At 43.1% G+C, this 27,720-nt stretch overlaps 1 protein-coding gene and 1 non-coding gene across 5 annotated transcripts in view; one reads left to right on the forward strand and one right to left on the reverse strand.

Annotated features, from left to right (window-relative positions):
• The window catches only part of HDAC9 (histone deacetylase 9), a 450,375-nt gene that overhangs the window by 76,166 nt on the left and 346,489 nt on the right, over positions 1 to 27,720 (reverse strand). For all 4 annotated transcript variants that reach the window (XM_088653965.1, XM_035130280.3, XM_088653966.1 and 1 more), the window contains 4 exons: positions 17,324 to 17,379; positions 16,944 to 17,031; positions 7,407 to 7,526; positions 6,969 to 7,066 (listed from right to left, as the gene is read on the reverse strand). In XM_088653965.1, coding sequence (XP_088510091.1) covers positions 6,969 to 7,066; positions 7,407 to 7,526; positions 16,944 to 17,031; positions 17,324 to 17,379 — 362 coding nt within the window. The remainder of the gene's footprint in view (positions 1 to 6,968; positions 7,067 to 7,406; positions 7,527 to 16,943; positions 17,032 to 17,323; positions 17,380 to 27,720) is intronic.
• Positions 22,532 to 22,603, forward strand: TRNAT-UGU (transfer RNA threonine (anticodon UGU)). Its single transcript has one exon. It is a non-coding gene; the product is annotated as a tRNA-Thr (tRNA).

Below are 27,720 nucleotides of genomic sequence, written 5' to 3' on the forward strand. Positions count from 1 at the left end.
CAACATCAGGGTCTTTTCCAAGGATTCTTCTCTTCTCATGAGGTGGCCAAAGTATTGGAGCCTCAGCTTCACGATCTGTCCTTCCAGTGAGCACTCAGGGCTGATTTCCTTAAGAATGGATAGGTTTGATCTTCTTGCAGTACATGGGACTCTCAAGAGTCTCCTCCAGCACCATAATTCAAAAGCATCCATTCTTCGGCAATCAGCCTTCTTTATGGTGCAGCTCTCACTTCCATACATCACTACTGGGAAAACCATAGCTTTAACTATACGGACCTTTGTCGGCAAGGTGATGTCTCTGCTTTTTAAGATGCTGTCTAGGTTTATCATTGCTTTTCTCCCAAGAAGCAGGCGTCTTTTAATTTTGTGACTGCTGTCACCATCTGCAGTGTTCAAGGAGCCCAAGAAAGTAAAATCTCTCACTGCCTCCATTTCTTCTCCTTCTATTTGCCAGGAGGTGATGGGACCATTTCTAATTCAGCTCCATTTCTAATTCAGCAGTTTCCATTGGAGGTCCCCTGCCTTTATTTCTATGCCCCATCTTGGGAAGGCAGCTTTTAAAAATCAAATGTTTGCAGCTGTCATCATTGCCGGACTCCTAAAGAGAACGCCCGCCCCATTCATTTTCTTTTGTAAAGTGAGCTTGAGGGAGGAGATGTCTCTTGCATCTGTTTTGCTTTGTTTCCTTTGTGCATTTAAAGGGTTTAAATGAGGGATGTGTGAAGCCCACTAAGGGAATAGATTCCATTGGAATTCTGTTTTCCTGCCTCCCCCAGACAGATATATGCGGAAAATCCATTGCCCAAAGCAAAATTCCACTTGGGTCTCCGTCCTTCACTGTTTTTGCAATTGTTCTTTTTAATGCAGACCCACAGATATTTCGGCATGAGCATTTTTGCTCACAGCCGCACTGGAACGATTCAGATATAACTCTAAAACCCATGACAATGCATTAAAAGAGCAAGCAGGCTGTGGCATAGATCCTTCAAATCTTAGAACTGTAGAGCTGGAAGGGACCACGAGTGTCATCTAGGCCAACTTCCTGCAATACAGGGATCTTTTGCCCAACATGGGACTCGAACCCATGACCGTGAGATTATGAGCATGATTTTGTTCCACATTGATGCTCCTTGCTCCCCTTTCACCATCCATCATCCCTTGCACATTGGCCCCTCAAACAAGATATGTTCTGATGAGCATGTTTATATATTTACACATCTTTAAGGCTACACAATGCTAAACCATTAACCATTTTCATTAACACGTACCAAGCCTGTAGTGCTATTGCAAACAAAGGTTGTAGTAGGAAACCATAATTCAAGAAAACTGGGGAATAAACATTCCCAGTTTTAAAAGGATCTTGGCTCAAAGAGGTTGCCACGGGCTTTGGAAATCTTAAAAAAGTGGTTTGGTATGGAAAGAGTTAGAATTCTGCAAGAAGGAAGAGGTTTCAAGAATCCAACCTGAAAATAACAACCTTTTCTTGGATAAAGAGGTGGCAGATTTGAAACAACATCAATTCAGATTTTGATGGGGGTTTTTTTTGCCAATGTTTTGGAACATTTTCTATTTTGACAGAGCCACTATTTTTGCCTTGCATTACATTTTTGTTCATTTTCAAAGCAACTCTAGTTTAAATTATCCCCCCAAGTCTAGGCATGCCCCCATTTTTTTGCATCCCAACCACTGGGTGTTTCCTCCTCTGCACTACCTAGTGAAAACCAGTGTCTAACTCTTCCTTTAATCTATCTGGGTAAACAAGGGTTTCATATCAGTAAGAGTTTTGACCACTGACAGTCAAATCAATTTTTCTGCTTCCTTGCTTGTACAGTACCCCCTGTGTAACTACGGGGTCTGTCCTGTAATTCGGGAGTCCACTTCCTTCGAATTCCCTGCTCTACATTTTAGGACATGGGCACAGCCACTGTAAAAATTATGGAGAGCGTATGTAACAGAAAATCCCTGACCCATAAAGAAAAATAGAAAGAAAGAGGATGTGGGAGCTAATCCATTAGAGTGAATTGAGCACTGCTCCATCACCCCTCAGTCTGCCACCTGCCAGCTACCACCTGCTTGCCTTCTCACTTACAACAGGTCTGGGGTGTTCCTCCTCCTCCTCCTTAGTCTCAGTATTGCCTCAGCATAATCCTAGCAGGGGAAAGGTGGGGACAAAGCTAGAATAAATTGGCTCTGGCTGCCATTGGTTCTGGCACCACATACTGTTGGTCTTCCTACATTCTGCCCGTCCCGTCCCTAAGGACATCAGTCACCTCTGGGTGGGTGTGGGGAGACGATGACTACGATAGTCAAGAAGGCATAGCAGACTTGGTCAAACTCGCCTGCTTGAAAAAAACCTCAGGGGCTTGAAAGAAGACAGAAGGATTTTAATAGACTATTGGATAAGATCTGGACTTGATTGATTAGAAAGCAGCGAATATACGAGGACTAGGCTTTCTGAGTCTGAAGTATGGGAAGTCAAGTTTAAATTTGTATAATTCGGCAGAAGATTTGGATTAATTGTTTAATTGATATTTGTATAATTTGAAAATGGATTAGATGTTTAAATTGGAAAATCTAATAAAAATGTTTATCAAAAAAGGGGAAAAAAGAACAAGAAGGCATAGCAGCCATGGAGTAGGATGTTCAGCTTATGTCCCACACAGGGCTAGGCCTCTTATTTTTCCACAAGGGCATTCAGTCCAGGCTATCCGCCTAAGTAAACTGTTCAGTTAAATGGGCTAAATTGCTCTTTCATACACGAAAGGAAGTGAAATCAAAGCATGTGGATATGGCAAGGCAGCCACTTTCCTTGACCACAAGCAAACCTCCACAGCATCAGAAGCCATTTGGAGAGCGGGAGCACGGCACAATTCACTTCACACCGCAGGTCCCAAATGCTTATTGATTCCGAATGAAAAAGACTGGGTTTAGTTTCAATGACTGACACATGTGCTAAGTTACCTCAGGGTGCATTCCTCCCTGCCCCTTCAGATGAGATACCATCGGTCCAACTGTGGTAATTTTTCTGATAGCGATGCGGTTGAACTAAACACCAAATGTGTTTGGCTCAGCTTCCAGTATTCTACCCTTATTCACTAACTGGGGTTGAATGTGAACCAAGCTTTTAGGAGGTGAGAGAAGCTGAACTCCATCACCGAACCCTTGTGCCATCTAAACACCCTATTTTTTTGTCCAACTTTTTGATTGACCTCAGCAAAGGATTAATGAAAATATAGAAGTGGTTACCATCTGAGGTTCACCAGCTTGGAGGGCGTAGCTTAAAAGTAATTGAATATTTGACAAGGTGTTTTCCACGATAGGCAAATTATGTATATGAAATCAAAACCCATTTTACAGAAACAGTGCGAGGCTGTGATTTTATGTTGCTTGTGTGTTTGGGGGTCGATGTCAGGTGTGTTATGTCTGAATATAAAACCACCTCAGCGCTGTGCTTTCCTGGACCACCCAAGAGTCTTGGGGGGTAGAGGAAAAGCAGGTTTTATAGATTTTGTGGTATATTTGCAGTGCAGCTAAGGTATGCAGCAGATATAACATTTGAAATTATAAAGTTCTGACATTGGTCAGAGCAGAAATTAGTGGTTTCGTTGTCAGCTGGTAAAAGTTCTGAACTAGCTTTTGCAAACTTGACCTGGCATTCTTGACCCAATGCCAACTGTTTGCCCAGTCCTGACATGGATTACTTCATCAAGCACTTTCGCCGTAAGGGAGGAGAGAAAAAATGAGCTGTGCAGCTGCAATAGCAGAAAACTGGACATGAAAGTACTTTGGATTATGCAGTAGCCCCTGGGTAGAGTACACAATACACTACACATTAAACTGTCTGAAACACCTAGGCAAAAATATAAGGAGAAATCTTTAGCGCTGGCTGCTACACTCAGTGACATGGATGAGATTAAATAACTGTTGTCTGGTTCATACAAGTTTGTAATGTTTAATATAGCTAAACTCACAGTGAAGGCTGCTCAACGTAGACTAGGTAGATGAGATTTAAGATTCTCTTCTTTCATGTGTATTTTGTTTATTGCATATATCATTGTTTTTTTATTTATATGTATAATTCTTAGCTACATTTATATGCTACTGTTTGGCAACAACCTGCATTCGGCTGCCTTATTAATACAGTGGTACTTACGAATTTAATGTGTTCCGAACGCACATTCGTAAGTTGAAAAAATCCATAAGTCGAATCCCATAGGAATGCATTGGGAGAAAAAATTCCTAGGCCGAAGCAACCCTATCTAAAAATTCGCAAGTCGAAAAAATCCTATCTAAACCACATCCAAGATGGCGGATGGAGCTCCGTTCATAGGTCGAAACATTTGTAAGTCGAGTCATTCGTAAGTCGAGGTACCACTGTACATCTGAATTTGGATGTGAAAGGCAGGTTTGATATCTTAAAGCAGCAGATCAATGAGGGATGCCACATTTATTTGATTAATTGGTTAAACTGTGGTATCAACAGTCAGGGACCAAGAGGTGGTGTGGCTATATCCAAAGGGCTACTTCAGTGTGTTGGCATCTTTGCTATCCCCGAACCCACGAATCCAATGGCAGTAACTTCTGCCCACTCCCTCCAGAAGAAACAGAATGGAACACCAGCTGCCAAGGACAAGAAAAATCTTCTGAACACACTTCTATGGGTAGGGAACTGGATACAACAAAGAGCTGGATCCAAGATTGGCCAAGCCTCCATGAGCTGCTTTGACATGTTGGTTGGGCTGCCTACCTATCAATCACTGAATGTGTCACATGGTGTCAGGTGGTTTTAACTTCCTTCTATGGGTACAAATGGAAAATGGGGAGTGCACTCTAAGGCCACATCCCCACCATACATTTAGAGCACTTTGATAAGTCATGGCTTCCCCCAAAGAATCCTGGGAGCTGTAGTTTATGCTTTACAGAGTTACAATTTCCAGCACCCTTTAAAAAAAACTACAGTTCCCAGGATGCTTTGGGGGAAGACATGTGCTCTAAATGTAAAGGTGTGGATGTGACCCCAGGTGCACTCCCAATTTTTTTCCTTTGCAGTTCTGCTTTGAATTCAAGCTGAGGCTGCAAAGGAAGTTTCTTCAGGCCCAGCTCAAATTTGGTGCTTTTTCTCAAGATGAGGATGATAGAAAAAGGTATCAAATTTTAGAAGCACAAAATCCGAGCTACAGCAGGAAAGGAAGAATCAGGAGCATTCTTCCTTTTTGAATTTGGCACTCTTTGCACCCACAAGTTAGCCTATCCCACCAGGTCAGTGTGCCTTCACTGGAATGACCTGGTTGGCCAAATGATGATGCCGGGGGGGGGGGGTTAATTAACCCCACAGGCTGGATAGCACAGTCCCTAGAGCATGAGACTCTTAATCTCAGGGTTCAAGCCCCACATTGGGTAAGAGATTCCTGTATTGCAGGGAGCTGGACTAGATGACTGTTGTGGTCCTTTTGACTATATTCTGCCTTTTGACAACTATTTTAATTGTATAGCAATGCAGGGTATGAATAATACACAGCAAACAATCGACCGACTAAAAACATTGCAAATTGCTAAACAATGCCACCGATCAATCTGGCAGCAGATTCTCCCTCCATTATTTCAAATATAAAAACTTGCAAAAATTGTAGCCATCCAAGAAGAGGCACTCCCCCCTTTCCCTGAAACTCAGACTGAAATGTCCCTTCTAGGATGGTGACTGCGGAATCACAGTACACACATAGTATAAAAACAGAACATACTTTCTCCCTCTGCAGAAATAATATTTAACCATATGAAAATCTATGTACATATAATTAATTAATTAATTGGCTGAAATGGCCAACTAATAGCCCAATCCTGTGTGGGTCTACTCAGAAGTAAGCCCTGCTGAATCAATGAGGCATACTCCCAGCTAAATATTTATAAGATTGCAGTCTAATTGTTCTTTAAGAGGTGAAAACTCTACTTCTCTCTCTCTCTCTCAATGAATATTCATTTATTGACCACAATACACATGTGGAATCCCCCTTGTGTAGCTCAGCTGACTGGGGAACAACCGAGAGTGATGTAAAGGAGGTTGAGCATTAGAAGAAAGTTAATATTTTTCTGGAGTCCTCTTGGCTTGAATGGTATATTGTGGGCTATTTAAGATTAGGCCGTGGTCCAGAAGCAGCCAGGAAGGGGCTCACATTTCTGAATGAGACACACAAAGAATAAGGCATATTTCATGGAGGTTGTGCATACTGACCAGAGATTGTGCATACTGCCCAGAGAATGTACAACATTCAGCCGAGATAGGCACATCCCCCAAAGTCTGCTATATTGACTTGGGGAGATGCACAATTCCCTCTTCACGAATGGATTGTGTGCATATTCTCCATGAGGCCAGGGGAATGTGCACAATGGCTGGTTGTGATGCCTGTTAACCACTCAACTTGCATTCCCATTAATTGACACCCACATTCTTATACATCTTACATGGAAGATCCATTGCTAACAGTAGGTCTTGGTTCTGTATCTGTTTGGTTAGGGTGTAACAGTGAGTTTCCATATACCGGGAAGCAAGTTCCAGGGAATGAATGGGAACTGAGCGTAATCCTGGTTAGATCATGATGCCAACACTTTACTCAGGATTTTCATTATATTTCTCACCTTTGAAAAGGCTTTTAATTTTAACCAGTATACAGTGTGGGGGCAAAAAAACCAAACAATCCAGCAATCTAGGCTACTTCACAACTGCTTCAGGCATGAAATGGTGTGTGTGTTTCTCTCGTGGGTGGCCAGCAATATTAACATTGACTCTTTATGAAATTCTGCGAAGTCTCCAAACGCTACATAATAACAGATCTTTCTTTCTTCAAAAACTTTAAGCCAGGTTCCACCACGGGTCACGTTTATGGCTTTCAAGATTGCTGCAATTCTAACTCTTGTACGTTTCAGGCTCGGTTACTTCTGTTTGGCACTTTCAGAAGGAAACAAGAACCAACCTGTATGCTGCGAGGTACTCTGCGTCTCCCATGGGAGGATCCAAGCCACCTGTCCAAGCAATATTTATATTATAACCTTCGCCAGGGCCACTTCCAACCTGAAAGGAGAAGTGGGAGAGGAGGGGGGGGGAGTGCCAGAGGAAAGGGGGGGTGGGAGAGAGGAAAGGCCAGGAGTGAATCAAAATAAGAAAACATCCAAAAAACGTCCTTTTGAAACAAACATCAAACGGCATGTCAAATCAACCCGGCCCCCATTTGACAAGGACTGTTCTGGGTTATGCACTTGTTCTACGCCGGTCCCTTGGCCCCAGTGGACTATTTGGTAATCTAGTGCAATTTAAAGCACCAGCCGAGGATGAGAAAATTAGGGGTAATCATGCAATGCAATTACCCGAAAAGATACAAATAAAATTGGGGCTCTAAAGAAATAAACCTAACCTCATTTGGGGCTCCGCTGCCAGGGAAGAAGTTGCCTTCATCATAGCGATGAAGAGAGACGTACAGGATGCTGGGGTCAGCATAAAAAGCCTGCTGTGTACCGTTGCCATGGTGAACATCCTAAAGGGGAAAGAAAATAGATGACAAACACAATCATGTCCAAGCCAGTGTGCCGAGAGCCCTTTTGCTTTCTCTTCTCCTTCTCTTTTTTCTCTCCTCTCTTTGTGTTTCTCCCTCTTTCTTTTTCCTTCCTTCCTCTTCTCTCTCTCTCCCCCCCTTTCCACCCACCCTTCACCACCCCAAACTTCCTGAACTTTCAGGCAAATTACTCTTTAATACACTCATTTTTTAAACCGGCTTCTAAAAATCAGGAAACCACAGTGAGCGTGCCCTTGAGACTCCAGATGAGCAGTCATTGAGAAATCCCAGTCCTTTTGTACAATTAGATATTATACACCGGCTCTTTGTACTCCTTGTCTCAGTGATGGAATCTAGCATCCTGTTTTATGGAGGAATTTTATGACTTATTAACTGCCAACAGTTCATAACCCCTCAGGCTTAATTAACTAGTCTCATTGGCCTAAAAAAGAAAGAAGAAGAAAGACTAATGTTTAAAATACAAACTAGAATTCTGCAGGAGGATCTATGGGTTATGGAGCATTTTTGCAATTCTTGAAAGAGCACTAAATATTCCAGTATTCATTGATTTGCCAAGTTCCACTATTGAGGTCAAAGGGTTTGCAACCAGCTGAGTAAATTGGCTTCCTTGAAACGTTCAGTTCAGTTAGCAGTCCCTCCGCAGCGAGATCCACATCAAAAGGGAACCCAGATGCAGAAAGGACTTCATACGTTATGTTCATAAAATCATGACGGCTGTAGTTGACGATGTAAGAATATGATCTCATTAGCTTGGAGCAGCCTGATCCTCAAAAGGCCACAAGTGCCATTCATCCTCTACGCTATTTGCTGGCAGGCCACTTTGAAGAATGAATTGCAAATCCTCTGACAAAGGACAGCATATTCCATCAATACAATGCAGCTACACGCATACAAATCATTGGTAGCAATAATTCACATGCACAAATTATTAGCATCTATGATCACATTTTAAGCTGCAGTGCTAAACATGCATGCTTGGAAATAATTGCCACTGAAAATCCACGGAACTTGCTTCCAAGGAAATACACTTAGGATGCTGGTGTGCAAAATAGCTTTTCGAGACTGAATTTGTTCATAGTCACAGCAGTCTTGTGCTTACCTTGGAAGTCCCGGACTGCAGAATCCGGGACCGGCAGCCGTGTGACACCGGAAGTTGCGTCGACGTAACTTCCGGTGTCGCTTTGCCCTTCTATGGGCACCAAAAATGGCCGCCGCCGGCTTCGAAAGTCGCTTGTACGCATGTCAGGAAGTGCGTTGACGCAACTTCCGGTGTCGCTTCGCCCATCTATGGGCACAAAAAATGGCCGCCGCCAACACCGGAAGTCGTGTCTATGCACTTCCGGACATGCGTAGATGCGACTTTTGAAGCCGGCGACGGCCATTTTTGGTGCCCATAGAAGGGCAAATAGGAAAGGAAAAAATGGCCGCCGGCAGGAGAAAATAACGGAGAAAAACGGGAGACGAAGTGATACGGGGGACCACTGGGAAAAGGTAAGTAAAATCGGGGTTTTCCTGGAGAAAACGGGGTACTTGGCAGCTATGGTCTTGTGAGGGCTGCTTCCATAAAGTTTGCATATTGACACAGATAATTACTGTCCATTTCCTTGTACATGGTTTTAGGGAAGAGAGATCCGCTTCTAGTATTGGAATTAAAAAGCCAGCCCACAGATCCTTGCAGATCAGCTTGTATCTATCCACGAGTGTCCACTTTTGTCCACTCTTCTGTGGAACAGATTATTGATGCTGGGTTTGACCTGGAGGGGTCCAAGTTGAAACTGATAGAGGAACACAGGTTAAAGTGTTTAAATTATAATGCGACAAATAAGGAAGAACACATGCCAGACGTATTGGAACTTGGTCTCAGGGCAGATTCTACAGCCACCATACAAAAAGCAAAGCATGGTCTGGCTAGCCATGGAAGGGAGACTCTATGGAAATTCCATATGCACAACATGGAGCTCTATGATGAAAGGAAGGCGGGATAAAAATGCACCAAATAAAAAAGTCAGTCAAATCTGTGCTAGAGATAATTTCCCAAAACTGAAGCATAGAACTCCAATTTAATTAGGTTGCCGCTCAACCTATTTGTGCTTCTCTTTTGCACTTGGCTCTGTGACCATTATGGATTTAAACAAGGCCACACATCAAGTAAAAAAGGAGAGCAGGTGACCTACAAACCTTGGATCTGCCTCTCCGTGTCATTAAATGCATTCAGCTCCAGTGGGGATAGGAATCTTCCAAAATAATGAAATTTGAGCATACTGGCTATCTATTCTCTACACAAGCTGAGGTTTAGTTTCAGTTATTTTGGGGCAATGCAGAGTTGGAGTTACACAGTAATCCTGCAGGATGTTTTTATGAATCCATAATATTATTAAGCTATTATTGATACGTTCAAATTAATGCTGAAATGGGATTGTGTTATTTCATTAAGGAAAATAGCTCCTGGGGAAATGAAAACCGCAAAACATAGTTTAAGGAATTTTAAAATTCATGGTGAGCTCATTAGTATGTTCAGCAAAACCTGTTCCCAAGGAGCCGTAATGGCTTATTGTGCAGGTAATCATCGCAATATATCACAGTACGCCATTCAAAGATTTCCAAGTATAATGAAGCCAAATGTAGTCTAGTTGCAGTTGCTACTATAGACATCTGTGTTGCCAACTCTTAAAAATGTCAATTCTAACTAAGACTTGACCAAAATTCCCTCATAGTTTCCTAAAGATATTCTCCCCTACAAATAATAATAATAATAATAATAATAATAATAATAATAATAATGGGCAGCAATATATTGCAGGGCACTTTTGAGTAGCACAAGAACGATTGCTTAAAACAAAACAAAGAGGGATGGGTGGTGATGGGGAAACCACGACCAACTTGTAAGATTAGGTAATGCAAGTAGGAACCTCCTTCTGAAAAACTGAGAGAAATTCTTCCCTTCCCATCATCTTTCAGGAGGGTTTCATTGAAAAACATTTCATTGGCATTTTCACCTCAGCTCTAGTTATTAAAATTTAGATGCAATTTCTAAGCCACATAGGCCCAGAAAATCTTTTGGAAATGCTAGAACATCAGCCTAAAGGGCGTACATGGTACTAAAGCGCAAGCAGGACACAATATAATTGTGGCTCAGGGCTGCAACAGAAATTACCTAGATGCCACTTAACAGTAACACTACTAACTAATTTAGCTCTTGAGAACTTTCCCCTGCTTCAGTTAATGCACATTCCCACTATTCTTGTTATGCTTTTCTTAGGTGTCCGTTAATGGAGATGGAGTGAGAGCTTTAACCGCTGGGGAAAGCGCGATCATCGAGAGGGTACTGGGGAGAGCACAAAGGCACTGTGCACCCCAAAAGAAGCCCAAAAGGGAAGTTTGGGTGCAGAGTGCAATTTGCAGGGTCTCCTGCCCTCCCCACCAAACCAAAAGGTCTCTTTCTGCCAATGCGTGAGCCCAAGATATGAGCCCGTGAACTACCAGAGATAACTTCTATAATAATACATGCCATTCGAGTTCTCAGCACTGATGCTATCTTCAGAATATGCATTCCTATTTTGATATTTCTGAGACGTACAATGGCATTTATTTTCTCTTCAGAAACTAAAGGGCAGGGCAGGGCAGGGCAGGGCAGGGCTGTGGCTCCGTTGTACATCACATTTTGCATTAAATCTTTGACATCTCCAGGCAGCACTAGCAGAGACCATGGAGAGCCACTGCAGTCAATGTATAGAAAATACTGAGTTAGACCAATGGTCTAACTTATATGATTTTGTAAACATTGTTTTCACAGTATATGGATGTTACTCTTCCATTTATCTGTCCAAATAAACTTTTGCTGAGACAGCAAAACATGGGCAGTAAGCCTCTTGTGCATGCTATTTTTTTCCTGTATACATTAACTTTGTGTATGCTATTTCTAATATTGCCACAAAGGCTACACTGCTACACATACTTGTCTGGAAACAAATCCTACGGAAGACAATGAGGCTTTCTTCCGAGTAGACATGTGCAAGTCAAATATGTTATTTGTTCCTTGGAAACAGATGCTGCCATTAAGGATGTTGGATAATTCCATCAGAAACAGAAACGGGAGTGGAAACTGTGACAATTTGCGTGTTTGTCTGAGGTCAGGAACGAAAATCATGCAAGCTAATATGAGTGGTATTCTCTAGCTCTGTTTGTTTTTGTTTTGTTTTTTAGATTACAAACACTGAATAAATGACATTATTGTCTGCATTGTTCTCATGGTTTTCCTTCCATTGAAACACACTAAAGTTAATTATGTGGTTAATTACATTAGTTTCAGCCCTATCAGATAGTGAGATGAACAATGTAGGTTTCAACAGAAGCTAAACTGTAGTGGAACAGAAACAATGCTGAATGCAGCAAACACAGGGCGGAGTGGGAAATTTTGCCTTCTTCCACCTCCAGATGCCACAAATAATTTTAACAAATTATTGTATTTTCTCCCCATATATGTTATTTTTCAATGTAACATGAGTAGTAGTGCTGATAGACAAAGAAAGAGGGCAAGTAATTTTTTTGTCTGATAAATGGTTACCTCAACAGAAATAAAGGAAATAGTTCCAGCATAGTTGCTGATAGCAGGATAAATGGGGACATTTTTGTTGCACAGTGCATAGTTGAAACACCAAACCTTTGGGTTCCATGCACAATTTTATCCAAGGGAAAAGCTAAAGAAACGATAATATGTTCAATACTTTTTCTAACATCCATTCTGCATTTTTGTGGGGTGCTTCCACAAATTATTTCCGACACGTAGTAATGATACTTCTCTTCCCTTCAAGGAGAACCTTCTCAGATCCAACATAGGCAATGATGTGGAAGTTACTGTCTCAAACTACCAGTGCACAAAAATTGGTTTTAGGTTCTGATTTAAAAAAAAAAATCTGGAAAAATGTTTAGAGGTCTGTTGGATACTTGATTCCATTGAGAAAAAGGAGACAGCATGAAAGAAGATGGGTATCTTCAGCCCTGATGCCAAGCAGTATGTTTACTCTGATCCAGCCAAGCCTTGTAGATTCAGGGTGGATACACAAAACTCTCCTGCCTTTTTTTTAATTATTAAAAAAAGCATTTACTGATTCACTGCAATGGAGGGAGCAGGTATTTCATATAAATGGATGGAGCTGACTTCTGAATTTATAGGAACTCGGTGTGAACATGCAGTATACATAAAGCTTTGAATGGGGATGGTGGTATTATCTTCTGTTGAGTAGAGAAGATGGAGATAATATATTATACAGCCTCACGAACTTCACACAAAAGCACAGCAGTCCCATTTAGGGCATTTGGTTTGGGAGCTGTGTGCCACACATGGGACAGTCTCCTTCAAGAACTATTTGGTAACTATGAGAAAATTCTTCCTATGCCATTCCTATTTTTCAGCATGTAAACACTGAAAATCCTTTCAGGATTGCAGATTTAAATCTTTAAAAGGAATGGTAAAAGCTCCAAGGATCAGAAGGAGGGAAGTTAGTTGAAACAATCTGGCTTCATTATATTTTTTCAATGCACATAATCCCCAAATCCAGGAGAAAAGCAGTTTCCAGGGCTGAGTCAAATGTTTAATATGTGTCGGCAGAAATTTCAGATATGAAAATATTGTAGCAGTTTGGCACCTGCCATCTTTTCTTTCAATATGTATATTGCAGGGAACTAATCGATGCAAATTTCCCACTGCCATATAATTCATTATACCTTTCTGAAGTCACCCTCTGTGTCAAAAATACGTTATCCCTTTTTTGAGCTACTCTCTGTTTGTTCTGGACCTACACCTCAGTCCATGATTTACAGAATGTGGGATTCCGAGCATGCACACACACACATACAGTGGTACCTCAGTTTACAAACTTAATTCATCCCGGAAGTCTGTTCTTAAACCGAAACCGTTCTTAAACCAAGGCACACTTTCCCTAATGAGGCCTCCCACTGCCGGTGCCCTTCCACCGTTTGGCTTCCGTGCTTAGACCGAGGTAAAGTTCTCAAACCGGAACACTACTTCCGGTTTTGTGGAGTTCGTAAACCGAATATTTTGTAAACAGGGCTGTTCTTAAACCGAGGTACCACTGTACTTTACTTAGTCCTGCTGAAGGAGACAGCCTAAAGGGAGGCAGACTTGTGGGATTGCCAATTTATGGATAAAGTGGGAATCCTGATCTGTGTTTGATCATCTGAGCACACAAACAAATGATCACCATTTTCCCATAGCCCCATTCACTTGAAGGAGCATCACTCATAAAAAGAGGCTTCTACGCTGGTTCCAGGTGTGTTGCTCCCTATCTTAGACACAGTCTTTAACATCATTTCATACAGGGTGGCTGGGCTGATACAAAGAACGGAACAAACATGCAAGACTCGCTGTGAAGTGAGTCTTCTCAGAACCCTGATTTAGAACTCAGATACAAACACCCATCAGGGATCCCTGATGCATGTAAATCATAGAATTGTAGGGTTGGAAGAGTCCTCTAGTCCAGTGTTTCCCAACCTTGTGCTTCCAGATGTTTTGGGACTACAACTCCCATCATCCCTAGCTCGCAAGACCAGTGGTCAGGAATGATGGGAATTGTAGTCCGAAAACAGCTGGAGGCACAAGGTTGGGAAACACTGCAGTCTAGTCAATTTCCCTGTAATCACAGCAAAATAATCCATGATAGATGGCCATCCAACCTCTGTTTAACACCGCCCAATGAAGGAGAGTCCAAATCAGGGAGGGGAATTCCCATATCTCCAGGTGGAACACCCAAACAACATCTATCACTGCTGTTGGCCACCTCCAGCGTACAGGTTATTCAAACATAGCAGCCAGAGAAAGGATCTCCCTCCTCCTTATGAAACCATGTGCAGTTGTACCTTGGAAGTCAAACAGAATCAGTTCCAGAAGTCCGTTCGACTTCCAAAACATTCAAAAACCAAAGCGCAGCTTCTGATTGGCTGCAGGAAGCTCCTGCAGCCAATCGGAAGCTGTGGAAGCCCCGGCAGACATTTGGCTTCCAAAAATAGTTCGCAAACCGGAACAGTCACTAATGGGCTTGCGGCGTTTGGGAGCCAAAACGTTCAGGAACTAAGCTGTTCAAAAACCAATGTACGACTGTGTTAGCTAGGTTAAAGACCCTCCATTCTTTCACAGACTGTAGCAGTATCTCCCAAATGGTAGAATACATGGTAAGTATACAGAAAGGGAGCTTCTGTTTGCCACAAACTCCCAAATACAAGATAGCTCTCAGTGGCAACAATGAGACGCACAGGTACTTTTGTCAATGAGCACCAAACCTGCTATTGCATCGATTCTCAATGCTTGCCAAACATTCATAATTTTATCCAAGACACCACTGGCATAATGGGGTGCCAGGCCAGATATGTGGAATGAAAGAGCAGCAGAGATTCTCAATGTATGAACACCCAGTCACCGGTTCCAGTTGCTCCCCTTTACTTTTCACATTTGTCATTATTTTTTCTGTTTCTATAAGACAACTCTTAAAGTCAACTCTGAAACAGCTACAAAGGAAACTAGAGCTTGTTTACAACTGCAACAAACAAACAAACAAACACAAAAACCCAGGCATGGTGGATAGGGGAGAAAATCCCTATTGCAATTTCTGTCTAACGCACACATTTTTGCAAAGCATTTCCTGTAATATAATGGATTTTGGCATGTTATTTTCACTCATATGTATTTTTATGAACACCTTGACCCACTCTGTGCATTTTTGTACACATTATGTAGCAGGAGACCTGCATTGCAGAATTTGGAGAGGTGCAAATTTCAAAGGATACCCTTCACACATTGTTAAAGAACGCTTGTATTAGGTGGGCCCACCCTTAAATGTGAACTGAATCAAATTTCTGGCTCGTCCGTTGTGACAACATGTGTTTGTTCCGCCATGTCTATATCATAGCTGCCAAGTTATCCATTTTTTAAAGGGATTTTCCCTTATGCTGAATAGGCTTCCTCATGAGAAAAGGGAAAACTTGGCAGCTATGGTCTATATGCTCATTGTTGCCTTTCCCTGCACAGCTATTGTGGGAGCGTTGATGGCAAGCTTCTTCCTGGTTGGTGAGCATGACAGGGTTACTGCTATGGGCGCATTTTGCTGCACTACTGCTATTCCTGGGGTGCAATATCTGCTGCTGATTTAGCATAGGACTGCAGCTGTAGACTACAGACTCTTCCTATCACTTGCCCAGAAGTGTACAGAAACATCTTGATTGTTTTCTCTGCTTAATTGTGCATTTTGTATCACACGATTAAATATATTAGAAAACAATTGTTGTTCATACAACTAAACCACAAGCCCTGTTTTCTTTGCACCGTCCTCCACTGGGGCAAGGTCACAAGGAGATTTAATTATGAGCGCTGATATGAATAAGATTTAAACTATTAATTCCATAGCTTGGGGGGTGGGGCGGGATCTTTAACGCATTTTGTCTTTAAATCTTTTATCACCTGCAAAAATTAATTAAATGCAGATGTAACAGGTTAGGTTTGGATGCCAGGGTTCATTTCCTGTCTATGCTTTTTCAGACAACTTATTACACCTCCTCCCAAAGTGTAGGCAAAACAAAAATGGTGCTCATAAATCAACCCCCAGCTTTTCCTCCAGGCTATGCATGAAGTTGGTCCTTAAGTAGGAGGCAAAGCTCAATTCATTATTCACAAGCCGAATGGAGAGAAAACTTACCCAGTGACAACCGCATTTGAACTAACCATTTGTTTGAAACTGTACTATGCAGCAAAAGATTAATCTAAGCCACGAAGGCTGGCTCTTTGTTGTTATTAAATTAGATTTCCTGCATGGAAGGCATCCCGTACTGGCACACGTGATTTGGAACCGGGCGAGGGTGGGGTGGAGAGAGACAAAGGCCTTGTTCCTTTGTTCCAATAATGTTTGCACTGCACAACTAAGCCAAGCTATTGTCAGCTTAAGGAGGAAAGCCAAACCGGTTACCAAACCAAAGCCACGCAATTTAACTATTTCAAATTTATATTCTGCAGGGAGAAGTAAACGTTGGTACTTGTTGGGTCATTTTAACAGTGGAAGTATCAATTCATTTAAGGACCATAAAAGTCACCCTGATCTGCGCCTTCTTCTCATTAAAATTGCAGTTAACACCATTAAAGTGAAACATACATGTTTATGGTTTCAGTCCTGCCATCCTGGATTTAATGAGTTCCCAAATTCAGAGGAAAAACACACACCTTTATTACTCCTAAGTATTAAAGGCAGGAAAGCCTAACATATAAAAGAAAAACACAAAACCCCTTTTCCCCTCCCCGTTTCCTTCCACCCCTACCCCAACCCTTTTTTTTTATCTAGATCCACTCAAATGATGATGCTTGCCAATAATACATACCAGATCTACAATCAATATCTTGCCCATATTTAGCTTGTCTCTCAAGTATTTGGCAGTAATTGCAACCGAATTAAAAAAGCAGAACCCCCTGTGGAATAGAGAAGAACAGAAATTTTACAAAGCACATCAGTCAGGAAAACAGTTATAAATAATGTTCAGTGCTTGTGTGTGTGTGTGTGTGTGTGTGTGTGTGTGTGTGTGTGTGTGTGTTAAAAAAAACCCACTATATGATCTCTAAGACCATAAATCTGCTTCTGTGAGTACCTCGAAAACCTTTTCAGTCATCTGCTAACAATTAGAGCTCCCCAGAGACATGCACAATGCAGGTGATTGCCAGTAACCCTAGCACTCCAAGATGGGCAATATTCCCTGGTACTTACATGGCTGTTGATTCTTCAGCATGATGGCCTGGGGGCCTTACAACAGCAAAACCATTCTGTAAGAACAAGATAGGTTTTCAATTACCAGATTTTAAAAGAAGAAGGGGAGTGATCTCTTCTCTTTTCTGTGGAGCAAAGAGCAGCAAGTAAACAGGTTTGGAATGTTTTAAAAGCTACTAAACACCTCCCCACCCCAGCACTCATTACCCTTTCATAGAATAAGTGGGGCGAATGCAAAGGATCTCAGCTGAGCGATTTTTTTTAAAAAATAGGCCGTATGTCAAGGATTCCAGGCTAGATAGATAGCTCACCCCAGAAGCTCACAAGCCAACATTTCTCATACCAAGAGAATTTTTCTAAGCAGGGAGCAATAAAACCATGCAAGTCAGTATAAAAATTCAAAACATTGAGAACAATTCAGCAGTTAAGTAAGCTACAGTGGTACCTCATGTTACGTACCGTCCCGCTTACGTTCCGCTAACCCGGAAGTAGATGCCCCTTGTTGCGACCCGGGATGCGAGCAGGAAGTCGCACTCCGGCAGCACAGCAGAAGTGGGAGGCGGCATTAGAGAAAGCGCGCCTCATATTACAGGTGGTTTCCTGTTACAAATGGACCTCCAGAACGGATTAAGTACATAATACCAGGTACCACTGTAACACAAAAGCTGGTCATGCTGCAGGGGCAGCCTAGCTCAATAAGAACATTTTGAGTAAGTGCAAAGGATAATACAGAGAGAGCTTACTTAACATGCTCTTTCTGAACATGAAGCTTCCACTTTGCCTCATGACATGTGACCATTGGATAGACTGATTCCGCAACCTAAAATTCCGCATGACTATTATGTGGGCGCAGAACTGCACCAGCAGAGGTGGCCCATTCTTTTTCATGTCGGGGATGTGTTTGGATTGAGACTGACCCAGCAGTCCAAACTCTCTGCTGCTGTTGCTTCCACAGCCTGACCACTCATGGTGGCTGCAGTAATAGAAGTGGGAGCAGGCAAATCAGCCCCAGTCCTTGTGCCAGCTCCAGGCTGGTGCAGAGATCAGGCCCAGATTGAGACCAATGCCCGTCTGCCCCAGTTGTGAGACTCCATTTCCAGCAGATTCTTGGCTGTCTCAGCCCCTCCCCATCCTCAAAAGGCCCCATTTGGGGGAGTTCCACCCATGAGGATACAGTGGTACCTCGGTTTATGAACACAATTGGTTCCGGAAGTCTGTTCATAAACTGAAGCGTTCATAAACTGAAGCGAACTTTCCCATTGAAAGTAATGGAAAGTGGATTAATCCGTTCCAGACGGTCCGCGGAGCAACTGTTCATAAACTGAAGCGAACTTTCCCATTGAAAGTAATGGAAAGTGGATTAATCCGTTCCAGACGGTCCGCGGAGCAACTGTTCATAAACTGAAGCGAACTTTCCCATTGAAAGTAATGGAAAGTGGATTAATCCGTTCCAGACGGGTCCGCAGAGTACTTAAACTGAAGCGTTCATAAACTGAAACATGGGTGTAATTGGTTCTGGAAGTCTGTTCATAAACTGAAGTGTTCATAAACTGAAGCGAACTTTCCCATTAAAAGTAATGGAAAGTGAATTAATCCGTTCCAGATGGGTCCGCGGCGTTCATAAACTGAAAATTCATAAACCGAGGTGTTCATAAACCGAGGTTCCACTGTACTACCAGTGGTCCTTCTGCCTGTTTAGTGGGTGGAAGGGGGAGGTCTGCAAGGATGGACTGATGCGTGTGACACTCTGGTAGGAGCAGAGGTAGGGGGCTGAGTCATACCTGAAATCAGTGGAACTTGGACATGGCTAACCTAAGTCCCACTGATTTCAGTGGGCCTACTGCAAGCATGACTAAGCTGTATCCAACCCAATGTGCATTTGTTGCCACATTGGGTGAGAATTAGGGGCGTCAGAAGCCTCAATTCAGCTGCTGAATCTCCACTGTCTTGCTCAGTGCAGCTGATTTAATATTTTCTACCAACCTCCAAGTGATGTTCATACCACAAGATAACCCTTTTTGTTTTTGTGCACCTTTACTCTTAGTTGCGTACAGCTGTTTGCACTGTCTCCTTCTACCCGTTGATCCCCTATAGAATAAATATTTTCTTTTTTCCTTGTGTCTAGCTTTGGTTATGCTAGAATATAAGAGATGTCTTTTGGCAGGGCTGGAAACATTCATTTATGTTCCACAGTTATGCACTGATCATGGAAGAGGAGAGAAAAATAAGAAACTCCATAGAAAATATGCTCAAATGGGCAGACATAACAGGAAAATGGCATACCCGTCAACTGCCTCAGAAAAACCGGAGAATCCTGTTTTTTCCATTGAGAGTACGGCAGCCATTTGGGGCTCTTGCTGTCTCGTGATTTGGGGCCAATATCTCACACACACACCCCCACACAAAAAAGCACCTTTTCAGGTCTGTGATCTCGTGCTGGATTTTGGACCCAGAAAATAGTGTCCCAGATTTGGGTTGTGTCATGTAGGAGGGTACGAAATGGGGCAAGTGTCTTGGTGGCAGAGCCCCAGATATAATGCGAGATTTTGGTCAGCATTGAGTTTCTTGTGCTAGAAGGGAAATGGTATGATTTAACCATTGCTCAATCCAGCAAGGCTATGTAAGCATGGAAGCCCAGTAGTTTCACTGATTCCTAGCTGTGCCCATGCAGAAACTGCAGGCAACATCAATGGAAGAAACACATTAAATCAGGCATCCCCAAACTGCGGCCCTCCAGATGTTTTGGCCTACAACTCCCATGATCCCTAGCTAACAGGACCAGTGGTCAGGGATGATGGGAATTGTAGTCCAAAACATCTGGAGGGCCACAGTTTGGGGATGCCTGCATTAAATCAAGATAAGCCATGCATTGCAAGGGAGCAGCACAAGCAACCTGTTATACATAGCTGCCAAGTACCCCGTTTTTCCCGGGAAACCCCCATATTTTCTTACCATTTCCCGCTGGTCTCCCAAATGGATTTATATCCCGTAAATCCCCTGGAAAGCAGCTCCTGCTGGCGGCCATGTTTCTGGTGCCGCTCTGTCCATGTATGGGCACCAGAAATCAGGCAGCGCCGGCATTAGAAGTTGCTTCTACGCATGTCCGGAAGTGCATAGAAGCGACTTCCAGAGCCACTCTGCCCATTTACAAAATGTCCGCAGCACCAGAAGTCGCTTCTACGCATGTCCAGAAGTCACGTAGAAGCGACTTCTGGCACTGCGGACATTTTGGAGATGGGCAGAGCGGCGCCGGAAGTCGCTTCTACGCACTTCTGGACATGCGTAGAAGTGACTTCTGGCTCCGCAGCCATTTTGGAAATGGGCAGAGCGGCACCAGAAGTTGCTTCTACGCATGTCCGGAAGTTGCGTAGAAGTGACTTCTGGCTCCGCAGCCATTTTGGAAATGGGCAGAGCGGCACCAGAAGTTGCTTCTACGCATGTCCGGAAGTTGCGTAGAAGTGACTTCTGGCTCCGCAGCCATTTTGGAAATGGGCAGAGCGGCACCAGAAGTTGCTTCTACGCATGTCCGGAAGTTGCGTAGAAGCAACTTCCAGTGCCGTGCTGCTGCTGGTCCCGGATTTTTCAATCCGGAACTTGGCAGCTATGCCTGTTATATCCAGAAGGCACATATGACAAGGAGGCTAGAAAAACCACAGAACCATATTGAATTAGTGATGTGCCAAAATGTGTTGTTTTAAAGTTTTCTTTCTCTAAGCAAGAGGTTCACATTTGTCTGCCTTATTCTTGGGGCACTTTGCAATTTCAGCAGGTGGGGGGCTGAGCTTACCTTATTGTTGCAAGGTAACCAAGAGGTGTGTGCCTGGGAGCTTCCCCCACCCAGCCAGCCACCCTCTGCCCCAGTGAACATTTCTCCAGCACTCTGCAACCTTCCTGACTGACTGTACTTCCTGACTGGAAAGGCCCCATGATAGGAGGAGTCACCTCATGAAGTATTCCCCTGGGCTTTAATTGAAGCACAACCATGCAGGGAGGCTGCAAAACACTGAGAGAATTCGTAGACTGAAGGGAAGGGTACTTAGCAACACCTTTTGGTCACCTGAAAAAGGAAGTTCAGCACATCCAAAGCCCTGCACCTCACCCATGAGAATTTCACTGAATTTCTCTCTCTCCCTTTTTCAAATGCAATTTATTTCCATATTAATCAGGAGAAATTTTCCGCGCAACACTACATTTAAACCAAAATTAAGGGAAATGTAAATTGCTCAACATATGAAGCAGTTCAAAACTATTTTAACTTCTTTTCGTTTACATCGATTTGCCTCAAAAGTGCCTCAAAATTTTTTTTTCTTTTTTGTGTGACAAGGATGACGAGCCCTCACATAACAACAAAAAAGGGTTGCTGTGGATATGAGAAAAAGGATGATGGAAATTCCATATTTCAGTAGTCTATAAATCTCATCTAGAAGCCTGCCAAAGCTTGCAACTTTATTGGATTTCCTAAGTCAGTTTATAACACACATTCTGGACATTTTATAGGAGGTTTTCATACAGACCAGTCATCAAAAGTTGTGATTTTCTAGGAATACCTGAAGCTACTGCTTCACTGCAATGCACCACTTACAACGAGCCTCCGTTCCCTCCCAGAACACCATGAAGCAAAGACCTATAAATCTTTGCTAAATGATGACTCCCCCCCAAACTCAGGGTAGGTAGCAGACATGCAAACATTCTTTGCTGATAAGGAGCTCACTGTTAACCAACACCTGATCATACATCTCCAAATGAATGAGGAGGAATTATTATTTTTACTGTTTCCATGAGACAGTAACCGCAAGTGCGACTCATTTCTCTGTGTGTGTTTGACATCATAGCTCCAAACCCAGATGCCAGAGATCACTCTCTCAGGTTCATACAGATGAAGAGGAAGAATCAACATTATACAAATGAAAAGAAAGTTTCAGGTTAAGTTATCTTCATTTTCTTTCCCACACTCATAATGAATATGGCAATGGCTGAATGTATACACTCTATTATTCACCAAGCTGCATTTTTAAAGTAATGGATCTGGGAAGGAGGGACTGGGGCATTTGCTTTCATGCTACAGAAATCTTAGGATAGCCTTCCCCAACCTTGGGTCTACAAGATGTTGTTCAACCAGAGCTCCCATCTTCTCTGACCATTAGGCTGGCCATGTTAGCTGGGGAGATGGAGGTTGCAGTCCATCTACACCAGGGGATCTCACAGCACAGGGTCATAGCTCAGTGGTAAAGTATTTGTTTTGTATGCAGAAGGTCCCAGGTTCAATCCCTGGTGGTTCCAGGTAGGGCTGGGAACATCCCCTGCCTGGAACCTTGGAAAGCCACTGCAGTCAATGTAGACAATACTGAGCTTGATAGACGAATTGCCTGAAGACAGTTTCCTATGTTCTGGGCTAGAGAAAACATCCACAAAGCTGCATTAAGATATAGACACAGACATATAATGATGCTTTTGGAGTTCATGGTATTCTTTCAGGAGGTAACTGAAAATAATAATAATAATAATAATAATAATAATAATGATAATAATAATAATTTATACCCCACCCATCTGGGCTGGGTTTCCCCAGCCACTCTGGGGGGCTCGCAACATAATATTAAAAACATGATAAAACATCAAACATTAAAAACTTCCCTAAACAGTGTTGCCTTCAGATGTCTTCTAAAAGTCAGATAGTTGTTTATTTTCTTGACATCTGATGGGCGCCACTACTGAGAAGCCCCTCTGCCTGGTTCCCTGTAACCTCACGTCTTGCAGTGAGGGAACAGCCAGAAGGCCCTCGGTGCAGGACCTCAGTGTCCAGGCTGAATGATGGGGGGTGCAGATGCTTGTTTATTCTTCTCTGTTTAGGAAGGCATTGAGAGATGCTTGATATCTTCTATTTTTGTATGTATTTATCTATACCATGTATCTGTCACCTAATAACAACAGTTCCCTTGGGCGATGTACAAAATAAAAACTAATTAAAACTCTTTAAAAAAAGCAAGCAGCAGGAAATAAGGCTGAAATAAGAAGAAAAATTCACTTTAAAACAGGGTTCAAGGGATTAAAATACTGCAGCAGTGACAGGAGCGGTGCTAGAACTTTTTGCGCCCTAGACAAAAACACCTTCTGGCGCCCCCCGGGTGCATGCGTCATGACGCACGCACGCACACCGCTGATGCCCTTGCATCCCCTCCATTGGCGGGAGGAGCGCGGGCCAAGGGGGGAGCTCGGCGCCCTTCCACCTGTGGAGGGGATGCTTTGAGCTCCTCAGCGGCGGCGGCTGCAGCGAGCGAGCGGCGCCGGCACCAGCAGCAGTGCCCATAGCCGAAGGCTTCAGCTGCGGGCGCTGCCGCCGCTTGCTAGCTGCAACCTCTGGGGAGCTCACAGCGTCCCCTCTGTGGGCGGGAGGGCGCTGAGCTCTCCTTTTGGCTCGCGCTCCTCCCACCTGTGGAGGGGACGCTGTGAGCTCCTCGGAGAGCGGGTGGGCGGGCAGCGGCAGCATGGGGGTATTGCGGGGCAGGCTCGGCAGCACCCCCTCCATTTTCATGCCCTAGGCAATGGCCTAGTCCGCGTAAATGGACGCACCGGCCCTGAGCAGTGATCAACTAGAACAGAGAGCCAAAAAAGAACAAACTTCTCACAGTTTTTAAAAATAAAAACACATAGTAAAGTTTAAAAGGCCTGGGAAAATAAGACAAGAAGACATTAAGGTAGATGCCAGGCGGGTTATTGTGGGAGAGAAGACATTTTAGTTCCACTACTGAGGATGTCACAGCAGACAAGGTCCTTTCTTTTGGACAAAAAGACCCTCATGGTTCCTTCCAAGTCTACAGTTCTATGATTCTATGATTCTCTCAGCCACCCACCACATTTCAGTTGATGGCGGCACATAGAGAAGGGCTTTAGTACTTAAGGGAAGAATAAATCCTTTAGATATGATCCCAAGTGACAAAAGTTGGTATAGTCAACTGGAGGAAACCAGCAAGGAAGGGTGGTCAGCAAGGACCACCATGCATCTGGCCTCCCATCAGCCAAATTGCTGTACTTACTGAAAGCAGGAAGGGTAAAGCAGCCGAGAAGGTGATGAGATGAATCCGGTGTAGAAATGAAGATAATAATAATAATAATAATAATAATAATAATAATAATAATTTTATTTATACCCCGCCCATCTGGCTGGGTTTCCCCAGTCACTCTGGGTGGCTTCCAACAAAAAAATGAAATAAAATAATCTATTAAACATTAAAAGCCTCCCTAAACAGGGCTGCCTTCAGACGTCTTCTAAAAATCTGGTAACTATTTTTCTCTTTGACATCTGATGGGAGGGCATTCCATGGGGCAGGCGCCACCACCGAGAAGGCCTTCTGCCTGGTTCCCTGCAACTTGGCTTCTTGCAACGAGGGAACCGCCAGACGGCCCTCGGTACTGGACCTCAGTGTCCGGGCAGAACTATGGGGGTGGAGACGCTCCTTCAGGTATACTGGACCGAGGCCATTTAGGGCTTTAAAGGTCAGCACCAACACTTTGAACTGTGCTCGGAAACGTACTGGGAGCCAATACAGGATTGGCTTCATATGTTCATAATGCTCAGTCCCACTTAATGCTCTTCTTCCCATATTCTGCATCAACTGAACTTTCCAGACTGTTCTTTGTCTGGATTGACTGGCACTCATCCAAGCCATCCTCCTCAGTCAAGCGCTGATTTAACACCACCACCACCACCTCAGCTCGCTTTATGAAAAAGAGAAATAGAACTACATGTCATCAGCTCACGGGTGGCACTAAATCCCAGGGTGACCTCACTCAGTGATTTCATGTAGGAACAGCAGCACGGGGGACAGAATAGAATCCTAGAGGACCCAAAATTATAAATGCCAGAGGAAAGATACCCCAGGAACAACTGGAAACAGTTCAGCCAGCTGCTCCAGAAGGATGGCACAGGAACCCCATGAGAGGTCCACAATAATCAACAGAGTCACACTTGCCTTGTCTCTAGCAGGGCAGTAAGGTAGTTTCAGTGCCCAGCTGAAAACTCAGTTGAAAACAGATCTAGAAAATCAGTTTCACCCATTAACAACCTGAGTTGATCGACTCTATCTTAAGCACCTTGCCCAGGAAGGGAATGTTGGTTCCAGATCCAGAGGAGGTGTTTCTCAGGAGTGGCCACACTCCTGCCTCTTTAAGAAGGCTGGGACCACTCCTCTTCTTAATGAGGAATTTGCTACCTTCTGAACCCAGCCAGCCATCCCATTTCTGCTAAATCACCCATCAAATTATGGGTTGCCTCTTCTTCCCACAGAGTGAATGGGAATTTGATAAGTGGCAGTTAATACAAAATAACTTTCGGAGTGGTGTGGGTTTTGCTCAGAGTCTGACTCATTGTCATTTGATTGGGAGAATGAGATAGGATTTGTTTTCGGTGAGTGCTTCAAGCCATTGTGACTGAAGCAAATGGGCTGGTTACTTGCTTGACTCAACTTATTACGGTACACTTTAGGCTCTCGTGGCCTATGACACGCTATTGTCTGTATTGTGTATGTTAATGTGTGTTAACGGATGGCCAAACCTTGGATCAGAGGCTGAGCAGGGCATCTGTCACTCTTGCAATATGTCATCCACAAAAGTATGTAGAATTTCGGGAGACCCATTCTTCATTCAACCCTAGTTTTTACATTTCCCCCATTTGGCTGCTTTCCAAAGGAGATCTTAGGCTATCTCAGGATCATCATAATAGGTGTTTTTTTGGGGGGGGGGGGGGCTATAGTATGACCCTGGTACTAAATTACTTTGAGGGCATGATATTTCTCCCCACAGCAAATGACTAATCATTGTTAAGCACTTATGCCAGACTTTGCTAATCAGCAGTTCTTCATTTCTCCCAAAAGTCTTCACACGTCTGTGGCTACTAGTTCTTCACAACATTGTCCCATATTAGCAGGAGGGAATGTGAATTCATTTATTTGGGCAATACTAAATACCAGACAGTGATCTCAGAACAGTGGGTGAAGGTCAGACAGAAACGTAAAAATATACTCCAGAGATAGACAGTCTAACATGGAGCGATATGTTGAAAATGTAGCCAACACACATAAATTCAAAGCATTTTTACACAGACGCTTGTTTATACTAGGATACAGACACCATTATACGTCAACAGAAGGTTAAACTGACTGACAGAAATGCACATTAGAGGAGAGATTCATGTCTTTGTCATTATAGGCCTGATTTTTGTGTGTTTTAAACTTCAGGATATGATGGAGTAGAAATGCATCAAACTTGGTCTAAAGTCTAGAAATGCTTAAAACAGGAATGACAAATCAGCAGTATATCAAAGTCTGAGTGGGGAGGAATCACTCTTTCATCTCATATCACTGGAAAGGGCAATGAAAGCCCAGTCTCCTCATTTATAAAGTATCACTCAGTTACGTGCTAAATATGTGGCATATTGTTTATTTTCCAAACAGAATGAATCCCATACACCATCTTCGTTTTCCTCACCGGAATGCAGTTCAGGAATTTTCAGATAATGAAAATAGAAGCCTTCAGAACACACTTCAGGGGCCTGATAGAAGCCATGATTGGTTTCTTGCAATCACTTTGGCCAACTAGCGAAGCTGGAAAAAAAAATGCTGGAAACCATATTGGATCACCAAGGAAACCAAGGAGAGGAAAGAAGCAGTTGGCTCAAGCTGCAAGTCAGTTTTAGGTTGAATACCAGGCCACGTCTTCTAATCACAGTTAGTCAAGGAAACAAATTGACTGTCAGTGACAGTTTTAAAGAAGAATCTGGTGCAAATTGATGTAAGACTAGAGAAATCTATTACTTTAGTGGGCTGGCCCAGATAATCCCACTACTATGTTTATATTATTTTTAAGTGTAAGCTTGTTAGCCTGTGCTAGTTATTGAGCATCAGTGACCATACTGCTTCATTTAAGTGCCTTAACTTTTTAGTCACACAGTCGTTATTCTTTGCCTCTTATTATACAGATTATCAAGCTGGCATTTCTTGTTGGCATTGTTATGCATGTGGGAGAGATACTCTGAAAATCCCCCAATGAACCTGAAACAAAACCGTCATCTCAGAGAAGTACAATCATGAACTTCGTTTATGTTAACGAAGCAATAACATTATTACACAAAAATTTCCCTGTGCTGGTGTCCCAGTTAAACATTGTCGGAAATAGCACAGAAATTGTTTGGCAAGTCTTTCCACCTCACAGAGTTTATGATACGTGCTTTACAGACTGACAAGGAAGAGTGATTCACGGCATCTTAAAAACACCATCTGCCAGGTTTAAGATAAGATTCAGAGACATGGAAAATTTGTGGTCTGTGGTCCCTAGATTTTCAGCCGGCAATGCCTCAATCCAGAGCAGCCTGTCTCTGTCATCCAGACTTACCTTTAATGTGA

This window comes from Zootoca vivipara, chromosome 11, assembly GCF_965207765.1.
Source record: "Zootoca vivipara chromosome 11, rZooViv2.hap1.1, whole genome shotgun sequence".
In the NCBI taxonomy this organism is placed as follows: domain Eukaryota; kingdom Metazoa; phylum Chordata; class Lepidosauria; order Squamata; family Lacertidae; genus Zootoca; species Zootoca vivipara.